This window comes from Carlito syrichta, unplaced genomic scaffold, assembly GCF_000164805.1.
Source record: "Carlito syrichta isolate Samal-C Ts95f unplaced genomic scaffold, Tarsius_syrichta-2.0.1 Scaffold305155, whole genome shotgun sequence".
Taxonomy (NCBI): domain Eukaryota; kingdom Metazoa; phylum Chordata; class Mammalia; order Primates; family Tarsiidae; genus Carlito; species Carlito syrichta.
The window spans coordinates 113,309-135,385 of record NW_007249251.1 but is presented as its reverse complement, the minus strand read 5'-3'; the positions used below and the strand labels follow the sequence as shown (position 1 = coordinate 135,385).

General features: G+C 39.4%; 2 protein-coding genes across 2 annotated transcripts in view; one reads left to right on the top strand and one right to left on the bottom strand.

Moving 5' to 3' along the window:
* The window catches only part of SLC18A2 (solute carrier family 18 member A2), a 40,355-nt gene extending 23,911 nt beyond the window's left edge, over positions 1-16,444 (top strand). The window contains exons 10-15 of the mRNA XM_008061232.2: positions 3,010-3,088; positions 3,261-3,312; positions 3,951-4,014; positions 6,192-6,311; positions 6,447-6,580; positions 12,836-16,444. Coding sequence (XP_008059423.1) covers positions 3,010-3,088; positions 3,261-3,312; positions 3,951-4,014; positions 6,192-6,311; positions 6,447-6,580; positions 12,836-12,940 — 554 coding nt within the window. The 3' untranslated portion in view covers positions 12,941-16,444. The remainder of the gene's footprint in view (positions 1-3,009; positions 3,089-3,260; positions 3,313-3,950; positions 4,015-6,191; positions 6,312-6,446; positions 6,581-12,835) is intronic.
* A 1,520-nt stretch (positions 16,445-17,964) lies between these two features.
* Positions 17,965-22,077, bottom strand: part of PDZD8 (PDZ domain containing 8) — a gene marked incomplete at its 5' end in the record, with an annotated part of 117,416 nt that continues 113,303 nt past the window's right edge. The window contains one exon of the mRNA XM_008061230.2: positions 17,965-20,784. Coding sequence (XP_008059421.2) covers positions 18,581-20,784 — 2,204 coding nt within the window. The remainder of the gene's footprint in view (positions 20,785-22,077) is intronic.

The following is a 22,077-nucleotide window of genomic DNA, read 5'->3' as shown; positions in this document are numbered from 1 at the left end:
GACAGACAAGGTGGTTTCTGCTCTCTGGGCACTTACTGCAGTTAGGGGAGGACCAGCAGGGAAAGGCAGGGAGGGTGGGGTTTCTTGGCGTGATAAGCGTGAACTCGGACTGGAGGGGCTATTTGCCAAGGACCTTCTGGCACAGTTTGCCATGGGATCTCCACAGTGCCTGTGAGGAACGCCCAGTGGGAGCCCTGGCTGTTTCTTGGGCTCTAAGAGTGTAAAGTGACCTACGCAGGCCTCAACTAGCAAGTTTCAAGCTAACTGAATGTCTCGTTTCCTACCTCCGGATCCAGTGCTTTTCGGCTTGAACATCGGGAGATTGGAGTTTGCTGCCTCAGCATTTGCTGTCCATCCATGGAAACTAAGGTGCACCCTACTCCTGGGTCACATGGGTGAGCTTGGCACCTACTCGCAGGCCAGGAAGGCGTCGCTGCTTCGGTGGCTACTTGAGCGTGTCTGCATCTTTGCTTGGGAGCATTGGCTTCCAAGCCATATCTCATGCTTTCCTCCTGGATCAGGACTCACCAGGAGGGAGGCATAAAGTTCTGGTCCTCTCTCTCCACTATGAGCCACTTCCTTGGCCCCAAGCTTACCATGGGCTATCTATGGGCCAGGTTCAACCCTTGGGTAGGTCTGGTTGTATGGTAATGTTGGCATGCATGGGGTTTATAATTTTGAAAACTGCCTACTAACAGTTAAAAGTCAGGAGATTTCATGTGAGAATCCAGAACTCCAGCTTCTTTAGAGAAAGCAGATCATCCAGTACTGGAATTGGACTATTCCCAGGGTTGTCACTGATCTGAGAGAGTGGCTACGGCTTCTGAGATGGAGTCTGTGCTCTTGGGGTCACCACAGACCCCTCCTCACTCCATTTTTCCTTTCGTTTCTCTGACACTGAGCCTGAATGCCAGTGGCTGTTTATCATGGTATCTGTACGGTCTTTTTTCTTACAATTTGCTTGCTGTTTTCATTTCTGCCCACCCAGCCTTTAGAGATGCTTATCTTGAGACAATGGTCACTCTGATATCTTACTGTCCAGAGGAACAAGGGTCTCTGGTGGTGGGAAATCTTGTACATACCTTTTGAGGTCAGGTTGACATACCATCTGCTTTGGGGAGCTTTGACAGCTGCAGTTCTCGGTTCCCAGAGCATGGCACCTGTGGTTTTGCTACATTCCTAATGTGACCAGGTCATGGTTTAAATATTGTCTGATTCCTTCCTTCAAAGACACTTGTGTCATAACCAGAGCCACATTGTCACTGTCTCTGCTGCAGGGCACATGGCTGTCAGGAGTTGTTTGCTCAATTACACTGAACAATTATTTGCCACCACATATTGAACAATTATTTGCCACCACATATTGCTAAGTGTGATAGAAATGACTGCCTGGAACATGAATGAGATTGCTTTTCACTGTTGTTTCTTAGACTCCTCAAGTCTAGAATGATTTTGAATTTAGCTCATGGGACCTATTGTTTTAAGAAGTCTCTGCTCTGTTGGAAGGCCTAGCTGTCTTCTGGGTTTGATGGTTGACAGCAGTGCTTCTTCCTTGGAGAGATAAGATCACACTTGTCCATGTGTGTGCTGGAAGTCTGCCTGGACAGGGAGGGCCCCCGGACCCTGTGCATTTTGAATGTGGCAGGCACTTGCTGGTCATCTGGTATCTACCGTGCAAGATCTCACTGATGCAGTCATCTGATGGAGAGCAAGGTAACTCTTGCCATTTGTGGTGAAGGCTTGAAATCCAATCTGGTATATCCAACTTCAGGAAAAAGTCCTAAAACTATTAAGAGCTTGAAAAGCAGTCTCATAAAGAGATTGTCCTCCTGTCCTGAAAGTGGATGGGGATCAGATGGAGCTGATGTGGATAAGTCCCCTGGCAGCCAAGCCTGGTCTGACTTGGCTAGTTTCTGTTCAGTGCAGAGAACACCTCCAAGGCCACCACTACCACCACAGCAGGAAATCACCCTGGGCTCATCAGAACCCAGGGGGTACAAGTGCCCTCTCCCGGGATAGTGTTCAACTTGGCCATGAAAATGTCAGTCATATATGGCCTGTCCACAAAAAACTATCAGGTAGACATTTATTTGTCTGACATGGAAAGATGTTTATATAACTATTTGAAAAAAGCAGGATGGAGAACAGTCGGTATAGTATAATCCCATTAAAAAAAATCTTGGTCAGGTGTGGTGGCTCAAGTCTGTAATCCTAGCATTTTGGAAGGCTGAGGTGAGGGGATTGCCTGAACCCACGGATTTGAGAACAGCATGGGCAACTTGGCGAGACCTCATCTCTATAATAAATCACAAAATTAGCTGGGCGTGGTAGCATGCACCTGTAGTTCAGGCTACTTGGAAGGCTGAGGCAGAAGGATCGCTGGAGCCCGGCAGGTCGATGCTAGGATGGCCGTGAGCTTGCCACTGCACTCCAGCTTGGGTGACAGAGTGAGACTCCAATTCAAAAAAACAAAAAAAATCCTGTACGCATACATAAACTTACAGAGGAAAATAACTGTGGTGACCATCTGAGTGATGGAGTTTGGGATTATTTTAACTTTTTTTCTGCTTATCTCATTGTTCCCTAATTCCGTCAATAACTGTGTCTTACTTCTGTCACATGAAATCATTAAGGGGAGAAAGACACATGCACAGATGCCATCCCTACTTCCCAGCCCAGGTGAAGTGGCGATTGCCGAACTCCCACAGTTGGGAGCTGTCCATGTGGGTTCACGCATTCAGCCACCACCACACGGAAATGGAGGCGAGATGACGCAGCCGACAGTGAAATGATGTTTATTTCTGAGTGTCTCCGTGGCTCTGTGAGGCTGATAAGCCATGTGGGGTCCAGACTGGATTTGCGGACGCCGGATATTAGCTGCTTGGGTGCTGGCCCCGGGGCCTCATTTCATCTGCTCTCTGATCAGCCTTGTGGTGTCTGCAGTTATTAGTTTTTCTAACATGTGACTGATATCAGCACTGATAAGATCTCCTTTTCATAAATTTACAGGCGTTGCTTTCTTGCCAGCTAGTATCTCTTATCTCATTGGAACCAATATATTTGGGATACTTGCACACAAAATGGGGAGGTAAGATGATATGAAAACAGCACTCGCTTATAATAATGTAGTTCTTTTAAAAAATTTTGAGTGTTTCTGCCTTAGCTGTTACAAGTAATTGTTTTTGATTTTCACTGAAAATTCGGACGGGAAAAAAGGAATCAGATGATCATTTATTGATGGTGCATTTTTCTTTTGATAGGTGGCTTTGTGCTCTTCTAGGAATGATAATTGTGGGAATCAGCATTTTATGTGTGAGTAAAAGATGACATTTGACAATTGGGAACCATCTGTGAATAAAAGTTTTTCTTTGGGCAAGCATTGCCAAGAAATATTTTATAGCAGTTTGTTGACACTAAGCATTTATTTCATTTTATTCTAATTTTTTTTTCATCTTAAATATTTTGGGATAAGACTTTCCAAGAAGTATATATATTTTTTATGTCAGAAGTTATTTAAAGTGTTTTATCACATAGTTTTAAACTAACTCTTCCCCCTCATCATATTAAACATTATAGTGTCTTAAACACTTCAGGGTAGCTAGCCTAAAACAGTAGCAAGATATTTTTCTAGAATAAAACAGCTACCAATGTCCAATATCTTCTCTGAATGAGGCCTCCTCATCCTTATCAAAACTCGATTGTGGACTAGGCTGACCTTTCACATATGCCAATTGACTAGTTTTTCAGGTAGTCAAAAAGCCCATGTTAAGCTTCAGCTTTTAAAGATTTGAAGCGTTCAGTTCTTCCCAAACCCTGATCCCTTTCCTTCTGTTTCCTTCAGAAGGGAACAGGCATACCAGGCCCAGATAAAACATATTTTTAAGACTTTCCAAGATGACTTAGAGTTGGATCTCTTGTTCATGTAGCATAACATCGACTTCCTCTTACAGATTCCTTTTGCAAGAAACATTTATGGACTCATAGCTCCCAACTTTGGAGTTGGTTTTGCAATCGGTAAGTCACGCGACCCTTGTGCCTACATTTAAAATGGCTTTTCTGCTAGAAAAGTTTCTTCTCAACACAGAATGTTGAGACTAGGAACTCAATCTGAATTTCTAGAAGCTTGAGAGGAGGCTTCAGGCAGCTTACCTCCATGACAGCCTGTACATCTTTCACATAAAGATACCTGCTTCCATCTACTAGTCATGTATTTCCTGAAGACCAGTATGTTTTAAAAGCCTGATATTTAGGGGAGCAAGCTGGTATTCCACTGCTGGGCTTGGGCAAACCAGAGAATCCCTTACTCCTAGCACATTTCTTTTCACTCGTGTCTATGAGCAGACCTTCTCCTATGAGGCTTCACATGTATTTTTTATAGGTTTTGGTACAGACAAAGCAGATTGATGTCCTGATGACCACCTGTGCTGCAGGAATTCTCATGGGCTATGAAGATGGGCTTTGTCATGTTAGTGCAATAACTAGGATGTTAGGATAAATCTTGTTAATATTTTGGATGAGTCTCATGCCTTTGTTTCTCAGTCATAATGGACCAACTGATCATGAAAAAAGTAAGTGTTTAATCTATCACAGGATAAAGGAAGGAATTTAATTTTTGAGTGGTAAAGTACAAAGAATGCCTGAGGCCTTTTTGGATCCCCCCCAGACAAGGTCAGTTTTTACTAGTATATAGATGTCCTCTTTATAGCATCAGTCACAATTGTCATTCATTTTTCAACTCTGTGCTAACATCCAACTCTTAGATTAGTGTTGTTCACCCATGTCCCCAACACCTTGCACATTATTAGGCAATTAGCAAGTATTATTTGAATAAAAAAAATTTTCTCATCTGCCTGCCGCTGACGCCAGTGGAGCTGAGGGAACTAGCATCTCAGTACCCTGCTGGTGTGCTCAGACCCTGACTCATTGCTGCCAGTCATTAGCACCCCTATTTTATAGACAGAGAAACTGATGTTCAGAAAAGCTAGGCATGACTATGCTCATTCAGCCAGGGACTCGAACCCAGAATTCTAAACAGACATGCTCTTTCTTTTTTTTTTTTAATGTAATTTATTTTTATTTATTTTTAATTTTTTTAACTTTTTATTTTAAAGATATGAGGTATAATTCAGGGTTAGGTATACATATGTTTATTATGCAGTCACCCTTGTTGATGAGGGATGCCTCTCCGCTCCCCCAGCAGATTCCCACTACTGCCAATCCCGCCTCCCCTCCACCCTCCACAGTTTCCCGCTACTGCCAATCCTTTTCTTATAGTATTATGATAATTGTTCAAGGTCCACTTATGAGTGAGAACATGTGATACTCAGTTCTTTGTTTCTGTGATAGATCACTCAGTATTATAGACTCTAAGTCCATCCACGTTGCTGTGATATTCATAATTTTGTCCTTCTTTATGGCTGTGTAATATTCCATCATGTACATGTACCACATTTTTTTTCATCCAATCCTCTTTCAACAGGACTTCAATGGCAGCTTGGTTGGTTCCATGCTTTTTCTTTAAGTTACTTATTCCCCACTATTCAAGAGACCAAAGATCCTAATACTGGTCTTGGCTGTTGCTTTTTGGTCTTTTTAAAGCTTACTTCTTTCAGTATTAGTTTTCTGAGCAGGGCCTGATGATCCCTCAGACTTCTTGAGTTCTGGTGCCCTGTGGTCCTCCCTAGAGTTCTCCACCTTGGTACATCTCATAGTCCTCATAGTGTGAAGCGTATGTGTGGATGAGGGGAGGTTGGGAGAGGTGTGTAGGTATGCCGAATCTCAAGAGACAGTGAATCCAGAAAACACCAACAGGATACAGGCTACGGGGTCCCATGGCTAGTAACCTGCAGCTATGCTGGATCTGAAGAATGGCAAGGTGAGTTACCACAGGAATGGGGACCCACCCCCCAGATGGGCTATTCAGACAGTGGAGGACAAGGTGAGGCAAAGCAGGGAACAGATAAACAATGGCCTGACAAAGACTCTGAGTACAATACTGGGTTCTACTCCCAATCTCAGTGACCTTCTACAGTCTGTTTTGTGCTGTACGGCGTCTGCCCAAGACTTGCCGGTGGTGATGACAAAAGGGGAAGGGCTGGAAGGGTAGTGGGTGTAGAACACATTCCTTGACATGCAGCCCGTTTTTGGTTCACATCTGTTTTCTGTACATGGTGTTCCCTGACTGCCCTCAGGAATGGTGGATTCATCCATGATGCCCATCATGGGCTACCTCGTAGACCTGCGGCACGTATCTGTCTACGGCAGTGTGTATGCCATTGCAGACGTGGCATTTTGTATGGGATACGCTATTGGTAAGGACATTGGCTTATCACAACAATCTCGGTGCATGACAGATAATGCATACTAAAAACTGTTTACATCTTTGTGTCTTTCAAATCTACAAGACATCTGGAAAGAGCTTTATCTAATTCTCTGTTCCCTGAAAGGTCCTTCTGCTGGCGGTGCCATTGCAAAGGCAATTGGATTTCCATGGCTCATGACAATCATTGGGATAATTGACATTCTTTTTGCTCCTCTCTGCTTTTTTCTTCGAAGTCCACCTGCCAAGGAAGAAAAAATGGTAAGAAAAATTTACGATGTGAGGAAACATGTCTTGATTATTTGAGCATGGTCTTCCAGATAGCTTCTTCATCATTTAATTCTAAAATATCATTTCTACTTTTGGAGGGCAAAAACTTCCCAACATAAATAGTGAGGTTTCTTTTTTAGTTTGTACTGCATAAGGCAGGTTCTCCTTCTATTTTTTTTAACTACTTTTATAGTTATTTCTTTCAAGCTTTTGTTTCTAAACGAGATGAAATTATTTTTGTACATAGATTAGCATCGTATAGTTCTTTTGTCAACCAAATATAAATGTGGGATAGTTCAGTTTGATTTTCTATGGCTCTTGACAAGCATGGACATAATTTTTCTGCCTCCTGTACTCATTCCCAAGGTTAGCCATTTGTGATGGTGTTTGCTTTTCTCCTAACCTTTATAGCATTCAGTAGTATATAGAACCCCTTAATTCATAACTTTATGACCAGGGTCATAACCATAGGAAAGTCGTAGAATATACAGTATTCCTTTTTCGTACAAGTTCAAATGTATTGACTCTAAATTTGAATTTTGAAATATATGAGTCATTTTCGCCTTTCTAAGGTATTTACCATACCCAACAAGGAGAAGCTTAGTGTTTCTGATACTGGTTCATACCTGATAGTATTGGTGTTGATTTTTTAAAAATTAAATGCTGATAGTAGAAAGGAGAGTGGATTAAGGATGAGAGAGATGAGCAAGGGGAAATAGTATTTTTGTGTTTATGAATGGATGTGAAGTTCTTTTGTAATATCTTTTGGAAGAAAATCAGAACTTCTTTCCAACAGTTAACTGGATGAATTCTAATGCTGTGGCATTTCCTGAATTACCCTTTGATGGTTTTTCCTGAAAGTGTATTTAAAGACAAACCCTAAAATTAGGTTATATGCAGCCTATGTTTGTTTTGGGCATTTTTTACATTCATTAATTCACTCAATGTATTTTTAAAATATATCAAGCACTGGGAGACAGCTTTGTGCCCTTTACTTTATATAGAATTTAACCAGATAACATTTGGGCAACACATGACCCACTGACTCATGAAAAAGGGATAGAGGGTGCTGTGGAAATACTTGGAAGAAGTCGTCCCCTCTTCCTTCTTTCTTCTTGCTTAGATGCATCTCCAGCTCTGAACAGCTATAGCACTTGCTCATACCTCTCTTGGGGGATGTGTCTGTTTTCTAGCCTGGTTGCGTACATTTCAGATCCATCTTTGTTTGACCCTAGCAGAGCACCTCGCTCAAATGGGAGTCAGAAAATTCTCAGCACAACAGCTGAAAATGCCATTCTGTTGCCACTGTATCAATTTGATGAAGGATACTCTTGATCATTTTTGACTTCTATATCTATATCTCTATACATTTATAGGTGTAATCAATCACTCGCAATGTCTCTGTCACCCAGGAGGCTGTTGAAGACTCTTGGGAGATAGTGAAGGACTCACGCAGGTCTGGGAGCTGAACTTGGTCCCCCACATAGAGACTGCATGAGTCTCAGTTTTCTCTGTTGTGTGAAGAAATGAGAGCACAGCCTCATAGTGTTGTGAGGATTACATGAAAGAATCCCAAGAGTGACTGGCCCTGTGTCTGGCTCAATAAGTGTGTTGCAATTTTTCCGTCACCCCATTCTTCCTTCTTGTTTTTATATAACTCTCTTGCTTACTCCACCAGCCCAGTGGCACCTGCATTTTCCCCCTGTCTTCCCTGGGATGTGAGAACTTCCTTTTGCTATACAGACCCCTGAACTGCTGGATGGGCTACCCTGGCCAAGGTGGCAGACTTTAGTGACTGTTGTGTTGTCCGTTTGTGGATGGCAGCCTGATGGCTTATCTCTGAGGCTGGAGGAAGTGAATGAAGGTCAGAGGAGGAGCAAGGGGTGTGCGTGCCCAGCTGACTACCACTGTGTTCTGTAGTGTCTGGCAAAAGCCGAGTCTTGGTACCTCTTCTCTTCTCCAATTTAAACCAATGCGTAAGCCCATTTAAAAAAAAAATGTCGAAGGAAGTGGAAGAGACAATCCTGAAAGACAAAGCAATTACAGGTTTCCAGAAAGCCACTTTCACTGTAAAATGTCACAATTCTTAATTTGCGCCTAGCAAAAGAAATCATTAAAAACTTGAGAAAATGCACATCTCGCGGCCCATAATTGATGCCCGTAATTGAAGGCATCATGTCAGATGTCATTTGACTGGCATAATGGTAACATTTGAGGGTGGTGGCTAACAGCTGCTGCCTACTCATTGTGTAAGCAGAGCAGGAAGAAAGCAGTGGAAGCCTCTAGCCCCTAATGACAAGGGGGCATGCAGGCAGGACTGCAGCATGCCAATGGAGGAGGAAGGATCAATCACTGAGCACTTGAGAAAACCCAGTGCGGACAAGGGCTGGCGTTCAGGATTAGCAGTTGCCAAATACAGGGAGACGTGAGAGGCAGAAGGCAGCATACAATCCTTAGCAAATGATTATTTCATTAGACAGCAGCCTAAAAACAAGGTGTTTGGGCTTAAGCTGTTTTATATTGAAAGATTTAGTGCTGTTTTCATGAACCACAAGTCATAGCATCATGACCTAGTTTGTGAATACTTGAGTTTTTATTCCATTTGGTTTAATGGATTTTGTTTTTTATAATCAGTGTCATCAGGATAGGTACAGAAAATGCCATTTGAGGAAAATTGTGTTCCAGTTATAAGACAGTATTTACAAGACAATTACTTAGTTCTCAAAAATACCCAGTTGCGAATAGTTGTGTCCTGGCATGGATTTTTTTCCAGGTTGAAGAATTATTTTTAAAGATTGGGCACGTTTCTTAATCTTACTGTTGAGGTTTGTAATTGTTGCCCTGATGGGAAAGTAGGTGGCTTGGAGACTGTGGCTTTCTTTTTCTGGATAGCTCTGATATAAAGTCCTTCCAGCAGTAACTGTTTTCTGGATGCCATGGCTGAACAAGGACGGGGGGCGGCCAGAGACTAATGAGACCAAATATGCTCTGTACATTATAATCCATTTATAGATTTGTTCCATTGCAGGCATTTGCATGGTAGAACTATCACTGTCCTCTTTAGTTGTGTAAAAGAGAGTAAAACTTTACTACTCTGAGGTCCTGATACCTATTAGTCTCGAAGGCTTATGCTCTTACCTTCTAATGCCCTCCTCGTTTCACTATCTTGGCTTCATATTTATCTGACTGTTACACTTCATTTGGTCCAAAATGTTTTTACCACTTTGAAGATCCTGACTCGTGAACTAGGCATTTTGGCAGGCGCTAGGGCTCACCTCTCAGTAGGTGGGCTTTGCTCTAACTCCAAATGGCAACCCTTCCTCTTGATTTTCTCTTCAGATGAGAGTCAAACACCTCTTCCTCCCCACAGCTGCACATGGAGAACTGGTTTAATTACCTGCCTTTGCAGGCCACCCTGAACTTGTTCCTCATGCATTTGACTTACCTACTTGATGCTGGTTGTGTCTCTTTTCATGGTACTTTCAAAATATGACATGCCATCTGGTATAATCGTGCATAACTTTTTAAGGAAGTACAGCTATTGCATACTAGCCTCAAGAGAGGTTCAGAAGCCAGTAAGCAAGGTTTTGAAAGCTACAAAACAATATTTTGTAGAGGAAAACTTCTTTACCTGAAACAGACAGGCTGTTGACAAACATGGCTTGGGTGAAGTGACAGATTCTGATCATTTCAATCTGTATGGGGCCAAATAATTAGTCTGATGGAATTCCTTTCCCTGCAATAGTTTTTTGTTCAGTTCATATTATGTGGCCAGTCCTAGGTTCTGGGGGGTCCTTAAGATTATATATATATAATACACACACACATTATAGGTATTATACATATATATATATATAAGACAATTATGAATAAGAGTGACTGACTGCCATTCTTTCTTAGGGCAGCCTCACAGCAAGTAGGCCAAGCAAGGGTCAAGATCTCATGTCTGGCACTCCAGTTATGCTTTCCAACTGATAGCTCACTATGCCTCCTCTTCAGACCTCTGTGGTGGCCAGGTTGGCTACTCAATGTCCTGTGTGGTCAGTAATCCATGCTTTGCTCATTGCCAACTCCCTTGCTGTCCAAATCCTTTCCATATTTTGAGGTCCACCACAACTCTCAACTCTTCCATATGGCTTTCCCTGGACACGACCTGCAATGTGTGCTCCACCTAGGACCCTGCAGTACTCACTCATACAGAAAGGTAACTAAGTTGCTGGGATAGCCTTAAGATGCCCATCAGGTGATGTCATCTGGATGACTGTGCTATATAGCCTTAGATAATATCATGTAACCAGAGCAGTGTTTCTCGAAGCTTGTTGACACCACTGTCATTTGAGGGTAGGGACCTGACATTTTATTTTTAACCTGTTCCACCTCCCCCTATCCCCACAGTGATCCTTGAGCACAATCTTGAGCACAATCACTGATCTGGGGGAGAATAGCCATTTAGTTATTAGGATGATTAAGCCTTTGTGTAGCGTAGGTAGAATGATCCTGGTGTACAAAGCCTATTGCCTCAATGATTTATTTTTGGAAATTGAGGGGCTTATCAAATACAAGTATCAACTCACTTGGATGCAGCATAATAAGAGTCAAGTTAGCAGCTGACAGGTTGAGCTGGTGGCGTAACTTAGAGGGTCAAGGGAGTCCTTATCTTCACATGTCACACAGGCAGATCATTTGAGAATGTCTTGAGAGATGATAAATGGGTGAAGCACTGCGTGCAGTCTTATCAAATCTGTGGAACAAGAGCCGAGAGTAACAGCTAACAGACACCAAGATGGGTTGCAGAAGGCCATCATCAGATACGTTTTAATCCATTTGGATTTGCAACTGCACAAAAGGATACTGGGGGGAAATGGTTCTTGTGAAGAGCTCTGGGAGACGCACCTGATGCCAGTTCATTTTAGTTATACTCTTCCACTAGCATGGAGTGCTGCAAGAGCAGGCTTTGCCTTGAGGTTGCCAAGGTGCATGTTGGTCCCAGTCTAGCTGTACATTCCTTAGTTGATTCTTTAACTGCTCTGTGCCTGTTTTCTCAACCTACCGCAGAGGATTATTGTGAAGTTGAGGTATTGCCTCTAAAATGCTTAGCATGGACTTGGCATGACGAACATCAGCTGTGTGGTCAGACTGTGTGCTTGGTTCTGTCCATTTTCAGGAGGAATCATGACTACAAGTGCTTATTAGATGAGGGTGTGATTTGAAAGTAAAGCATTACTTTTTACCCCCCCAAACTATTTTTCAGTTTTCAGTGACAATAAAGGGGCATGACCTTCAGTTCATCAGAAGAGGAATTTTTTTTTTTTAAATCACACATTCGGCCGGAGTCAGTGGTTGAGCCTGTAATCCCAGCACCTTGGGAGGCTGAGATGAGTGGATTGTCTGAGCCTGAGGGTTCGGCACCAGCCCGGGCAACTTGGCAAGACCTCATCTCAATAATAAATAAAAAACTAGCCGGATGTGGTAACACATGTCTGTAGTTCCGGCTACTTAGAAGGCTGAGGTAGAAGGATCTCCGGAGCCCAGCAGGTTGATGCTGGGGTGGCTGTGAGTGTACCACTGCATCCCAGCCTGGGCGACAGAGTGAGGTTCCAACTCAAAAAAAAAAAAAAAAAAAATCATACATTTGAGCTTGAGGACAGTCAGGTTTTGGGGAGATGTGGTCCTGAAATCACATGCATGAACAGATAAAAGCCCTAGGATGTTTTGTTTAAGACAAGAATCTAAAGGGCCAATGGCGATAAGGTCTTAAAATATTGCAAAGGCAGTCTGTGAAGATATCAGAACCAGATCTATAAATGGAAACAAGCAAGATGGGTCCCAGTCCAGCCTTAGGTGCATTTCTAACATGGGAGCTTCCCTCAGAGGAGACAGCACGTCCTTATCAAACATTTTGTCACAAGAAGTCTGTAAACAGAAGTCAGATTCAGTGAACTCCAGGACCCCTCCGCTCCAATTCCAAGATTCTAAGTAGAATTCTTCTTAAACCTAAACTGCTTGCCCATTACTTCATACAAGGTAAGTTCCCAAAATTGACTGATGTAATGAAAAAACATTTCTGCTATTTCCTATTGCCTGGCATTTTCAGAGTATAGAACTCCAGGTCTTTTAGGCGATTGCTCCAAATGACTGGTTAACAGCAAGCAATAATACATGGCTTTCAAAGTGGTAAAACAGTAGGCTAAAACCGTCCTCTTATGAAACAGGAAGTTAATATACTTGTACTTTGCTCTCTTCTAGGCTATTCTCATGGATCACAACTGCCCTATTAAAACAAAAATGTATACTCAGAATAATATCCACTCGTATCCGATAGGTGATGATGAAGAATCTGAAAGTGACTGAGACCCTAAAAAGTCATCAAATAATGTAATTGTATAAAAATGTTTCCAGTGAAATGACACATCAGAACTGTCTTAGTCATATCATCCATCCCTGGTGAAAGAGTAAACCAACCAAAGGTTATTATTTCTTTTCCATGGTTATGATCAGTTGCCAACAGCCTTATAAAGAAAAAGAAGCTTTTCTAGGGGTTTGTATAAATAGTGTCGAAACTTTATTTTATGTATTTGATTTTATTAAATATTATACAATATATTTTGACGAAATAGGTATAGTGTAAATCTATAAATATTTGAATCCAAATCAAATATAATTTTTTAACTTACATTCATGAACACTTGGGCGAAAATGTTATATTTTTTCTGAATATTGGTAATGAGTGTTTCAAACTAAAGCATACATTATCTCTTCAACTCTTCTGACGAGAAACTAGAAAGAAGTCTGAAAAACAACCAAGTAAGAAAGCATGTTACACAGTGACACTGAATGAGTGTTATTTATCTTGTAATTACTATCAATATATTTATGAGTTATAAGCTAATTATCTCAAGTGCAGAGGACAAGAACTTGAGTCAGTCATCTTTTGGATCTACCCATGAATCTTAGTTGGCATTAGTTTTTCATGTAATCATCTACCTGGAAAGAGATAGTTGTAAATTACGTTTACATGTCATGTGGTTGGCAGCAAACTTCAAAGCCAAGAAGGGAAAAATAGTCAATGTTCTGAAAGCAGACAAAACACCCATATAGTCCTAAACTAGCTTTCTCCTTGGTTGTCTTACAATATGAAGGGAAATTGATGTTTATGTACCTTACATTGTAAAGATTGTTAAACATAAGGTTTATTAACATCTAGTTCAAGTTTTAGAACAAGAAACTTAAGAGACTATTAGCTGCTCTGACTTGAAAAATCAGATTACTCTGTTTGCAGATCATCCAAGTTTTCTAGGGATCTATTAAATACTAGGTTGTCTGAAGTTTATTTTCTAGTCTCCTAAACATTGTTCTCATCAATGTGAAAACAATTTTTAAACAAGTATGAAGGAATGAAATTGTTTATGTCTTGGATCATATATTAGGAAACAGATAAAACTAATAGGGTGGTCAGGACACATCCCCTATCACAGACAGAAAAGAAAAACCAAACATTTAAAAATGTGTTACTGTATTATTTGTGTGTAGTGTAGTTAGCATGACAACATTGATGTGCCTTTCTAGTTTAACAGCAAATACAATTAGTGAACACTGTCAGAGTGTGAAGATAGTGTGGAATGTCTCAAATAATAATACTTGTTAATCCTGCAGTTCTATAATCTTAAAAATTACCTGTCATTTTGTTAAGCTAAAATTGTATTTGTCTTAACTTGGATAAATAACTTTAGAACAAAGATTCCTTCACTTTATGACTTTTTCCTAGGAAAGTGGCTAATACTCCTTTTGTTTCATGAAGCTTTTCTGTGGAGCTTCAATATCAAGTCTGGTTTCCAGATGCAGTGTGTTTGAAGCAAACAAGCTTCCTAGTCACTGATCTGCATTGGGCAATAAAGTCAGCTACCTTGGAAAATGGCTCTGGAGGAACTTTATATAGCTAAAAAAGGCAGGATAGTTTCTATTTCTTCAGGGGAGAGCCTTTAAAAAGAATGTACTATACATTGGTTCTCTTTGAGGGTTTCTGGCTCTCCCTGTCCCCAATATCATTTACATTACTATTTTACTTTTGACTTGAAGACGATGCTTCTGTAAGAATGACTGGGAAACACATGCCTGTTGATCCCTTGGGAGAAAAGATAAATGAACTTTTTGGAACTGTTTCAGGAGCAAAAGATGTTGTGTCTGAGGCAAAAGATTACAAGGTCTTTTATATGGCTAATAGTCTGGGTTAACAAGACTGTGAGTTTTTTTTTTTTTAATGTATGTATAAGAAAAAGAACATACAGCTCTCTGAACATTTATTTTTCGAAGAGGCTTTTTTGTTTATATTTGGTAATACAGATACAAAAACCTTAATGAGGTAGCAATTAATATTCAACTCTTTCTTTTGACTGCTGCTAAGTGTATCTATCCAAGTCATGTTTTAGCTAGTTTACTTAATAAATCTTCTGAACAATGAACTGTGCCTGTTTGTATTCATTTATAAACCAAACGTTGTTGGAATAAAATATATAAAGTATCATCATTTTGATTGTGGATATTTAATTAAAAACTATCCATCTATGCTTGCTTGTAGGGATCAGGTAAAAGCCATTCTGGGTTAATCTGACCATAATTTCTGGCTTTCTAGTTTGTTTTAAATTGAAATATGTAACTAGCTCATTATGTCAACTTGGAAAAAACCAGTAAGTTATCCTTGCATCTATAAAATTATATTGCTGTCCTGACTGTTATGGACAAGTAACTGGATCTAATGAAAATAACTGTAATATCCAGTTATTTGACATCACGGCGCTTAAAATGGGGCCCATAGGTACTGGGAAGTTCTGTAAAACCCTTGAAATTAGGGACTTTTTGAATGGTGTACACATACATATCTTCATGAAAGCCTACAGCTTTAGTAAGATCCTGAGGGGGACCCACGACTCAAAAGGGATAAGGGGAATCTTCCACTCTTTTTTTGGTAAGGAAAACTCTGACCTCAACTTAAAAATTAACACAATGGATTTTAAATTAAAGTGATTTTCAATTTATTTACCTTTAGATAACTTAAGATTGTATTCTTTTTTATCTTACAGTAAGAGCCAAATATTTTCAAATTGCTTTAAAAAAAATCAAATATACTTAGATTTAGACTTTAACAGTACTCTCCAAAATTGTTAGGTTGTGTTTTCTTCTCCCAGTATCACAAAATAGCCACATAATATTTCAAGTACTGATATTGAAGATAAGGCTTGATATGAAAAAATACAGCTTATTAATTATGATTGCAAAATAATGATAAAATCATTGATCAGTTTAACTAACTCATTCACCTAAATACAAATGTAGAAAATATACTTTAGCCTAATTAATAATATATAGCAGAGGCAAATCCATAAATTTGTCAATTCACAAGGAAAAAGTTTTAAAAAATTAATGCTTTTGGACAGTTCTCAAAATAACAATTTTGTTTAGCAAAAGTGGAATTTGGAAAGCTTGTCTGCATGGCCAAACTATACCAGAAGATAATTCCATAGAGATGCAGCAATTACCTTTTTTCAGATGTCATCAAATGAAGATATTGTTTTCTGTGGTAGCCTTTATTATTTTTTTAGCTATTGATAACATAGCATGGTAGCAAGATTACATCAGTAATGTAATATAATACAACTTTTTTCACTGAAGCCTTATACCTTACTATACTCTAGGCTATTTGGAGTCTTCCCCCCTTGCACTAAAGTACAACTGTGATGCCTCTCCCAGCAGATATAAAAATATTGTACTACATTAAGGGTATATTTTACAAACGTTATTAGCAGCATTACTGAGCTTTCCATAATTCTGGTTTTACAGCATTCAATAGTTTTAAAACATGAGTATATTCTTATAAAACCAAAGTTTTGCATTATTTCTACAGCTCTTTCAAATGCATCAGCTTCAGCAGCATGCTTGGGTTATCACTAAAACTTCTATGGTTTAATCAATAAACACCAGTGATTTACAGACACTCCACCTTCCAAGGTTATCAATGGTAAGTTATTTTTATAAAATGAAATGCGGTTATACATCGGGCAGATTGTTTCAAGCATATGTTAAAGAACAACATTTTAGCTTTCAGGGAATTTGGTGTGTAAAGTCTTTATAGCAGTGTTCTTTTAAAATATGATGGTGTTTAAATAAACAGCAAAAAGGGGAGCCATACATAGATACGTTTTTATTATAAAATTGGCCAAGAAGGGTATTTTGTGTCTCAATACTTCACTTAATAAAATAAAAACAGGCATGAGACTTGGCTATTGATTTTTAAAAAGTGGAATAATTTTTCTACCCTCAAAAATGTCTTACTCATATGGATAATACCTTTTATCTATATAGCTTTTTACTATTTTACTTTTGCAGTTATGCTATTGGTTTCCTCACAACAATCCTGTGAGGTAGTTAGAAGTATGATTTTTTTCCCATTTTGGAGATAGGAACACTGTGGGACAAAGCCCTTTGGTGACTTGCCTGTGGTTGCACAGTTCATTAATGGAAGAGCTTGAACCTAAACTCTTTTAAGGATTGTAGCCCTGGGCTACAATCCTTAACATTACACTATGCTTTCTTTTCGCCTGCCGTAAAAGCTATTCCATCTAGTTTTAAATTCATGTCAATTTCACTATATATCAACCATCATAGCAGTAACCTACACAAGGGAAAAACATATATATCTATTTTATAGGTATATAACAGGCCCAAACCTTTGAAGTACACCAACAGAGGTCAAGCTTACACATTTTTCCCTCAGTCATGTGTTACTGGGATCCATAAGATGGTCCCAGCATCAGAGTAGATCTTCATTTTCAGAGACCTGGTCCCAATTCCTATGTATCTTGTACTGTTTGTCTTTTCCTAATGAATGAAGACAGTCTGAACTACAGAAGTATTTGGTATGATTATCATTTTAAGTCTGTAAGATTTCAGAAAAAGGAATAAATATATTTTGCATTATTTCTCTCCTTTATAACATCCTAGTACATGAAAATGTTTCTAAAACAAAACCAGTCAAAACCAATTATCACAACACAGTCATTTTAAGAACAGTCTTCTGAAACTTTAAATATCCTTGCTTTATTTCCTGTGGGAGAACTGAAGATGAAAAATAATCATGAATGTTTAGAACTTCCATTTAAAAGGAGAGCATCAACATTTTAAAAGATTTTATTTCAAAATCCTACTTTTTTTTTTTTTTTTGGTAATTAAATCTTGTTATCCTCTACGAAATTCTTGACCAACTGCATTCTACTATTACATTGTTTTTCAATGCAAGCTCTTTAAAGTAATCACCATATACTATACTTCAGCTGCACAAAAGCTTTAGAAAAAAATTTCACAGAAGCATTGAAAGCAAGCAATTTTTTTTTTTTTTTTTACTAAATCAGCATAACAGACTAAAGCTGCAGTATCTGCTTTCATATTACATTTGGCAAAAACAAAACGCACCCCAAACCCCCAAAGTAACAAAAATCTCAAGCAAGTAGAGATGACAATTTCCATAACACAAAAGAAAGATTCAAAACCTGTTCCCTCAATGATTGCTGTTGTCAATTTGGGCATGCAGCAAATCTGTTGTTGTAACCATGATGGAAATGAAAATATCTCAAGAATCTAAACAGTATCCTATTTAACACTGATTCAAAAACCAAGAGGAAGGAAAATAACACAATGAAATACCACACATATATGAACATGAAAAGTGAGCTTACATAATTACATAATTAGAAAAAGTTAAAAATAAATTAGCAAAAATAAATCCCCAGTATAAACCCAAAAAAAGCATAGCTATAAATGCAATCTGAAACAACCAATTGGTGAGCTGGTCATGTTTTTGCTGGAAAACAATCTTTTTCATTCTTGTTCTTATACGAGCAAGTAACTGTGGAGAAGCAGGCCAAAGCGCATTATTAGAGGATTTAAATGTGGCTGTATCTGTAGTACTGCAGATGTAACTTCACCCCAATCATTTGAAAATTAGACGGTCTCAGATGGGCCAAATAAGTCATCTGATATGGCGCTGAAGGGCTGAGAGTCTATCAGTTGGCTTATTTCATTATCAAGGTCTTCTTCTGTATCATCTGTGTACTTGCTAATTTTTTTGGAGTGCTGGTCTAAAGTCAGACTTTCTAACGTTTCTATATCTTCAATGCCTGCTCTGTAGTGGATCATAAGAAGCGTTAGAGCTTGTAGTCTTTCACCTGATTTAGCCAAAGCAGCAGAAAGAAGTGATTTTTTCCTTGTATCAGTGGTCTCTTTTTCTTCTCTAACAAGGGAATTATTGTGTTCCAACTCCTGATCAATTTCATTCTGTAGTTTATCCAGCATGAACTCTAGTTTCTGGATCCTTTCCTCTGTAGGCAAGCCCCTGTACAGATCACGACCAATCTCTTTAACCGCAATGAAAACACTGTCATCCAGACCACCTTCTTTTCTCACTAACTTTATTCCGGTGCTGTTTCCTCGTTTAGAAGGACTGTTTGGACCACAGACCTCTGTGTCACTGCCTTCGTTGTCTGATGTGTTGGGTGTGTGTTTGGGTGAAGGTTCTACAAGATCGGTTCCTGGTTCAGAAAGGCGGGTTTTCGAGACTTGACGCAAATTTAGCAAACGAGAGCTAGTATTGATAATATGCCTTGTCAAACCTGTTGTTTTATTGACTGACTTGGTAGCTTCAGCGTCAACACGAGGAGGTAAGCCTAAGAGGGTTTCCTGTCCTTCCATCCTGAGGTTTTTCAGGGTCCTGTCTATTCGCCTATCAGTTGCTCCACAAAGAGATGTCTCGGCTAGACACTTTTCTTGACATTTTTTATGGCAAACATAAGCACAAAACATACACTGGGAAGCAGCTTTAGTCCAAACTTTTTTCTTACAGTAATCACACCAAGTTGGGTTCTGGAACTGTGTATCCTGGAAACTGTGTTTATTTTCTGTTAAACCTACCTGTCCAACAAAGTGCTCCTCTTTAGGGACAGCACAAACTTCTTCAACCAAATGGGGTTCTTTTTCTTTCTCTACATTAGTAACTACATGATGGTCTGATTCTCCTTCTTTCAAATATTTGAAATGAATAGTAATGTCACCAAAGCAAAACTTGTCATTGAATCCCTTTTGCATACTCAGATTGCGAAGTGCAGTTCTAGTGACTATAGCCTTAGGTGAGGGGGCTTCCAGTCTGAATTTTGAAAGGTATTCCATGTTTGATGTAGCTAGACATCCTAAAGCCACCTCTTCAAGTTTTAGACTAACATGTCCCAAACAGATGAGACCCCCTAACTTAAAAGGATCCCGGCACCACAGTGCAATGTTTAAGTATCTGTGGCAGGCTTCTATGTCAAACAAACAGGATGCTCTGGTTCTTGTCCATTTTCCTAGCTTATTACGATAAAGGATTTCTGATGATTCCCATGTCTGACGGTCATCTGAACTGTCTTTTGTAGGGCAGGAACTTTCTGAAGTAAAATCTTTAGCCACTTCTTGCTTTGCTACAAACTGCTTAGATGCAGCTGCATCTTCTGTGTGATCCACAGTTTTTGCTTGCTTTTCAGCAGATTTATCTGCAGGAGGAAGAGGCAGCACCTTTTCTGGCTTTTCAACAAGAGCATCTGGTTCTACATGATTTGGGGCATTAGCAGAAGGCAAAGGAACTTTCATTTGTGGTCGTGGTGGCACAGGTGGTTTGAAAGTGGATCCCTGGGTGGGTTTTGACACTTGTGCTGGGTCTGTTATTTCTGAAGGTTTAAGGGGTAAGGGTTTATTTCCTTCTTTGGGTGGAACTTTTGGTGGTGGTGGTGGGTGTCCTACAATTAATTTACGGTTTAAAACTGGTGATATAGCTCCAGGGGGTTTAATAGAAAGTGTTGCTGGAGTACGTTTGGGACTATGACTTAACAATTGTACCTCATCTCTGAACTCATTTTGTGCTCTGACATCACTTGCCAAGTCTTCAAATTCAGAATCCAGCTCTCTGTTTTCAACATCTACTGCTAACCCAGTGGCTTCTTCTTCATAACTTGGTTGGCATGAGCTTGACAAAAAGTTTTCTTCCAACTGACCAAAATTATCTTGCAGTACTGCCCCTTGATTACTCTGGCCAACAGGCCTCTCATAGTACACCAGGACTCGGTCACCAGCCTGCTTGATAAGCTTCAACACTTGCAGAGTCGATGTGATTTTCACACCTGGTTTGAGATTTTAAAAGGAAAAACATGCAAATTACTGCAATAAAAATTGTCTAAGTTTGTTAAATATAACTGCCATTACCTACGATAATTTAACTAATGGAAGAGTAATAGGAAAACCTCAAAAATATTGTATTTTGCTTTTGGATGAATGAGTGTACTGATTCTCAAACCCCAACTGTGCTGATATCTGGGAAATTTTTACCTTATCGAACCAGATGTGGCATAGAATCCCTAAAAGAGTGCCAAGATGATCATGTCTAATTGCTTACCATTCCTTCCTAAGTTAGATGACATTTCTCAGTTTGATATAGAGTGAGACTATTTGAAAGGATCTTGTTAAGGTTAAACCAGACTTAGAATGATGGAAAGCTGTGGTTCTACTGAAGGAAATTCTAAAACACTCCAGAGATTATAAGATATGTAATAAATGATCGAATTAAGAGGGCAATGCTTGAAATAAACGTAGCAAAATACTATACTATAAATAAGGAATGCTCTTTTATTAGCCCTACTCATCACACTCATCTTTTTCAGAACCAGAAAGAACATGTATGGGACAAATTGCTTTAGTTAAACAAGCTGGTTACTATCTGTAAGATCTACCTTAAGTTTTATTTTATTATTTTCTAATTGTTATACTAACATAGTTTAAAATTCAAAAGGTACAAAAAGATATACAGTGAAAAAATTCCCTTTCCACCTCTCTCTCAGCCATATTATCCCTTGCTTGATGTAGCCAATGTTAGCAGCTTCTGGTGTATCCTTTTAGAGGTATTCTAGGTATGTTACATCGAAAGGCTCTATTTGTTTCCTGTCACTCTTCCCACCCTCCCCCAAATTTGCCTAAGCTACTATATGAAGGACTTAAAAAATGGTGAGAAGAGCTCTGTGTCTTCCAAAGATCGTAGATCATACTAAATAAATCAAGTCACACCAACTTTTTCTAATAACCTGACTTTAGAGTTCCTCAACCTGTGTCCTCTCGTAATTCAGCTGCCTGGGAAGATCATGCTTTGGAACTTTTCCACATCAAAGATCTTTCATTTTCAACTACTCTCTAATTACAGTTTCCCATGATTCACCTCTTAACAATCCTGTCTGCTTAACTGAATTGGCTTTCAGGCAGTTTCCTGATCCACTCATTTCTCCTTTCTCCTCATGGTCCTGTTGGTCTTCTAATATCACTTGCTTTTCCACCCAACCTAAGTTTCAAGATTACGGTCATGTTCCCATCAATATCTCTAATTCTCTTGTCCTAGCCATTCCCTCTTTTTCTATATACCTGTCTTT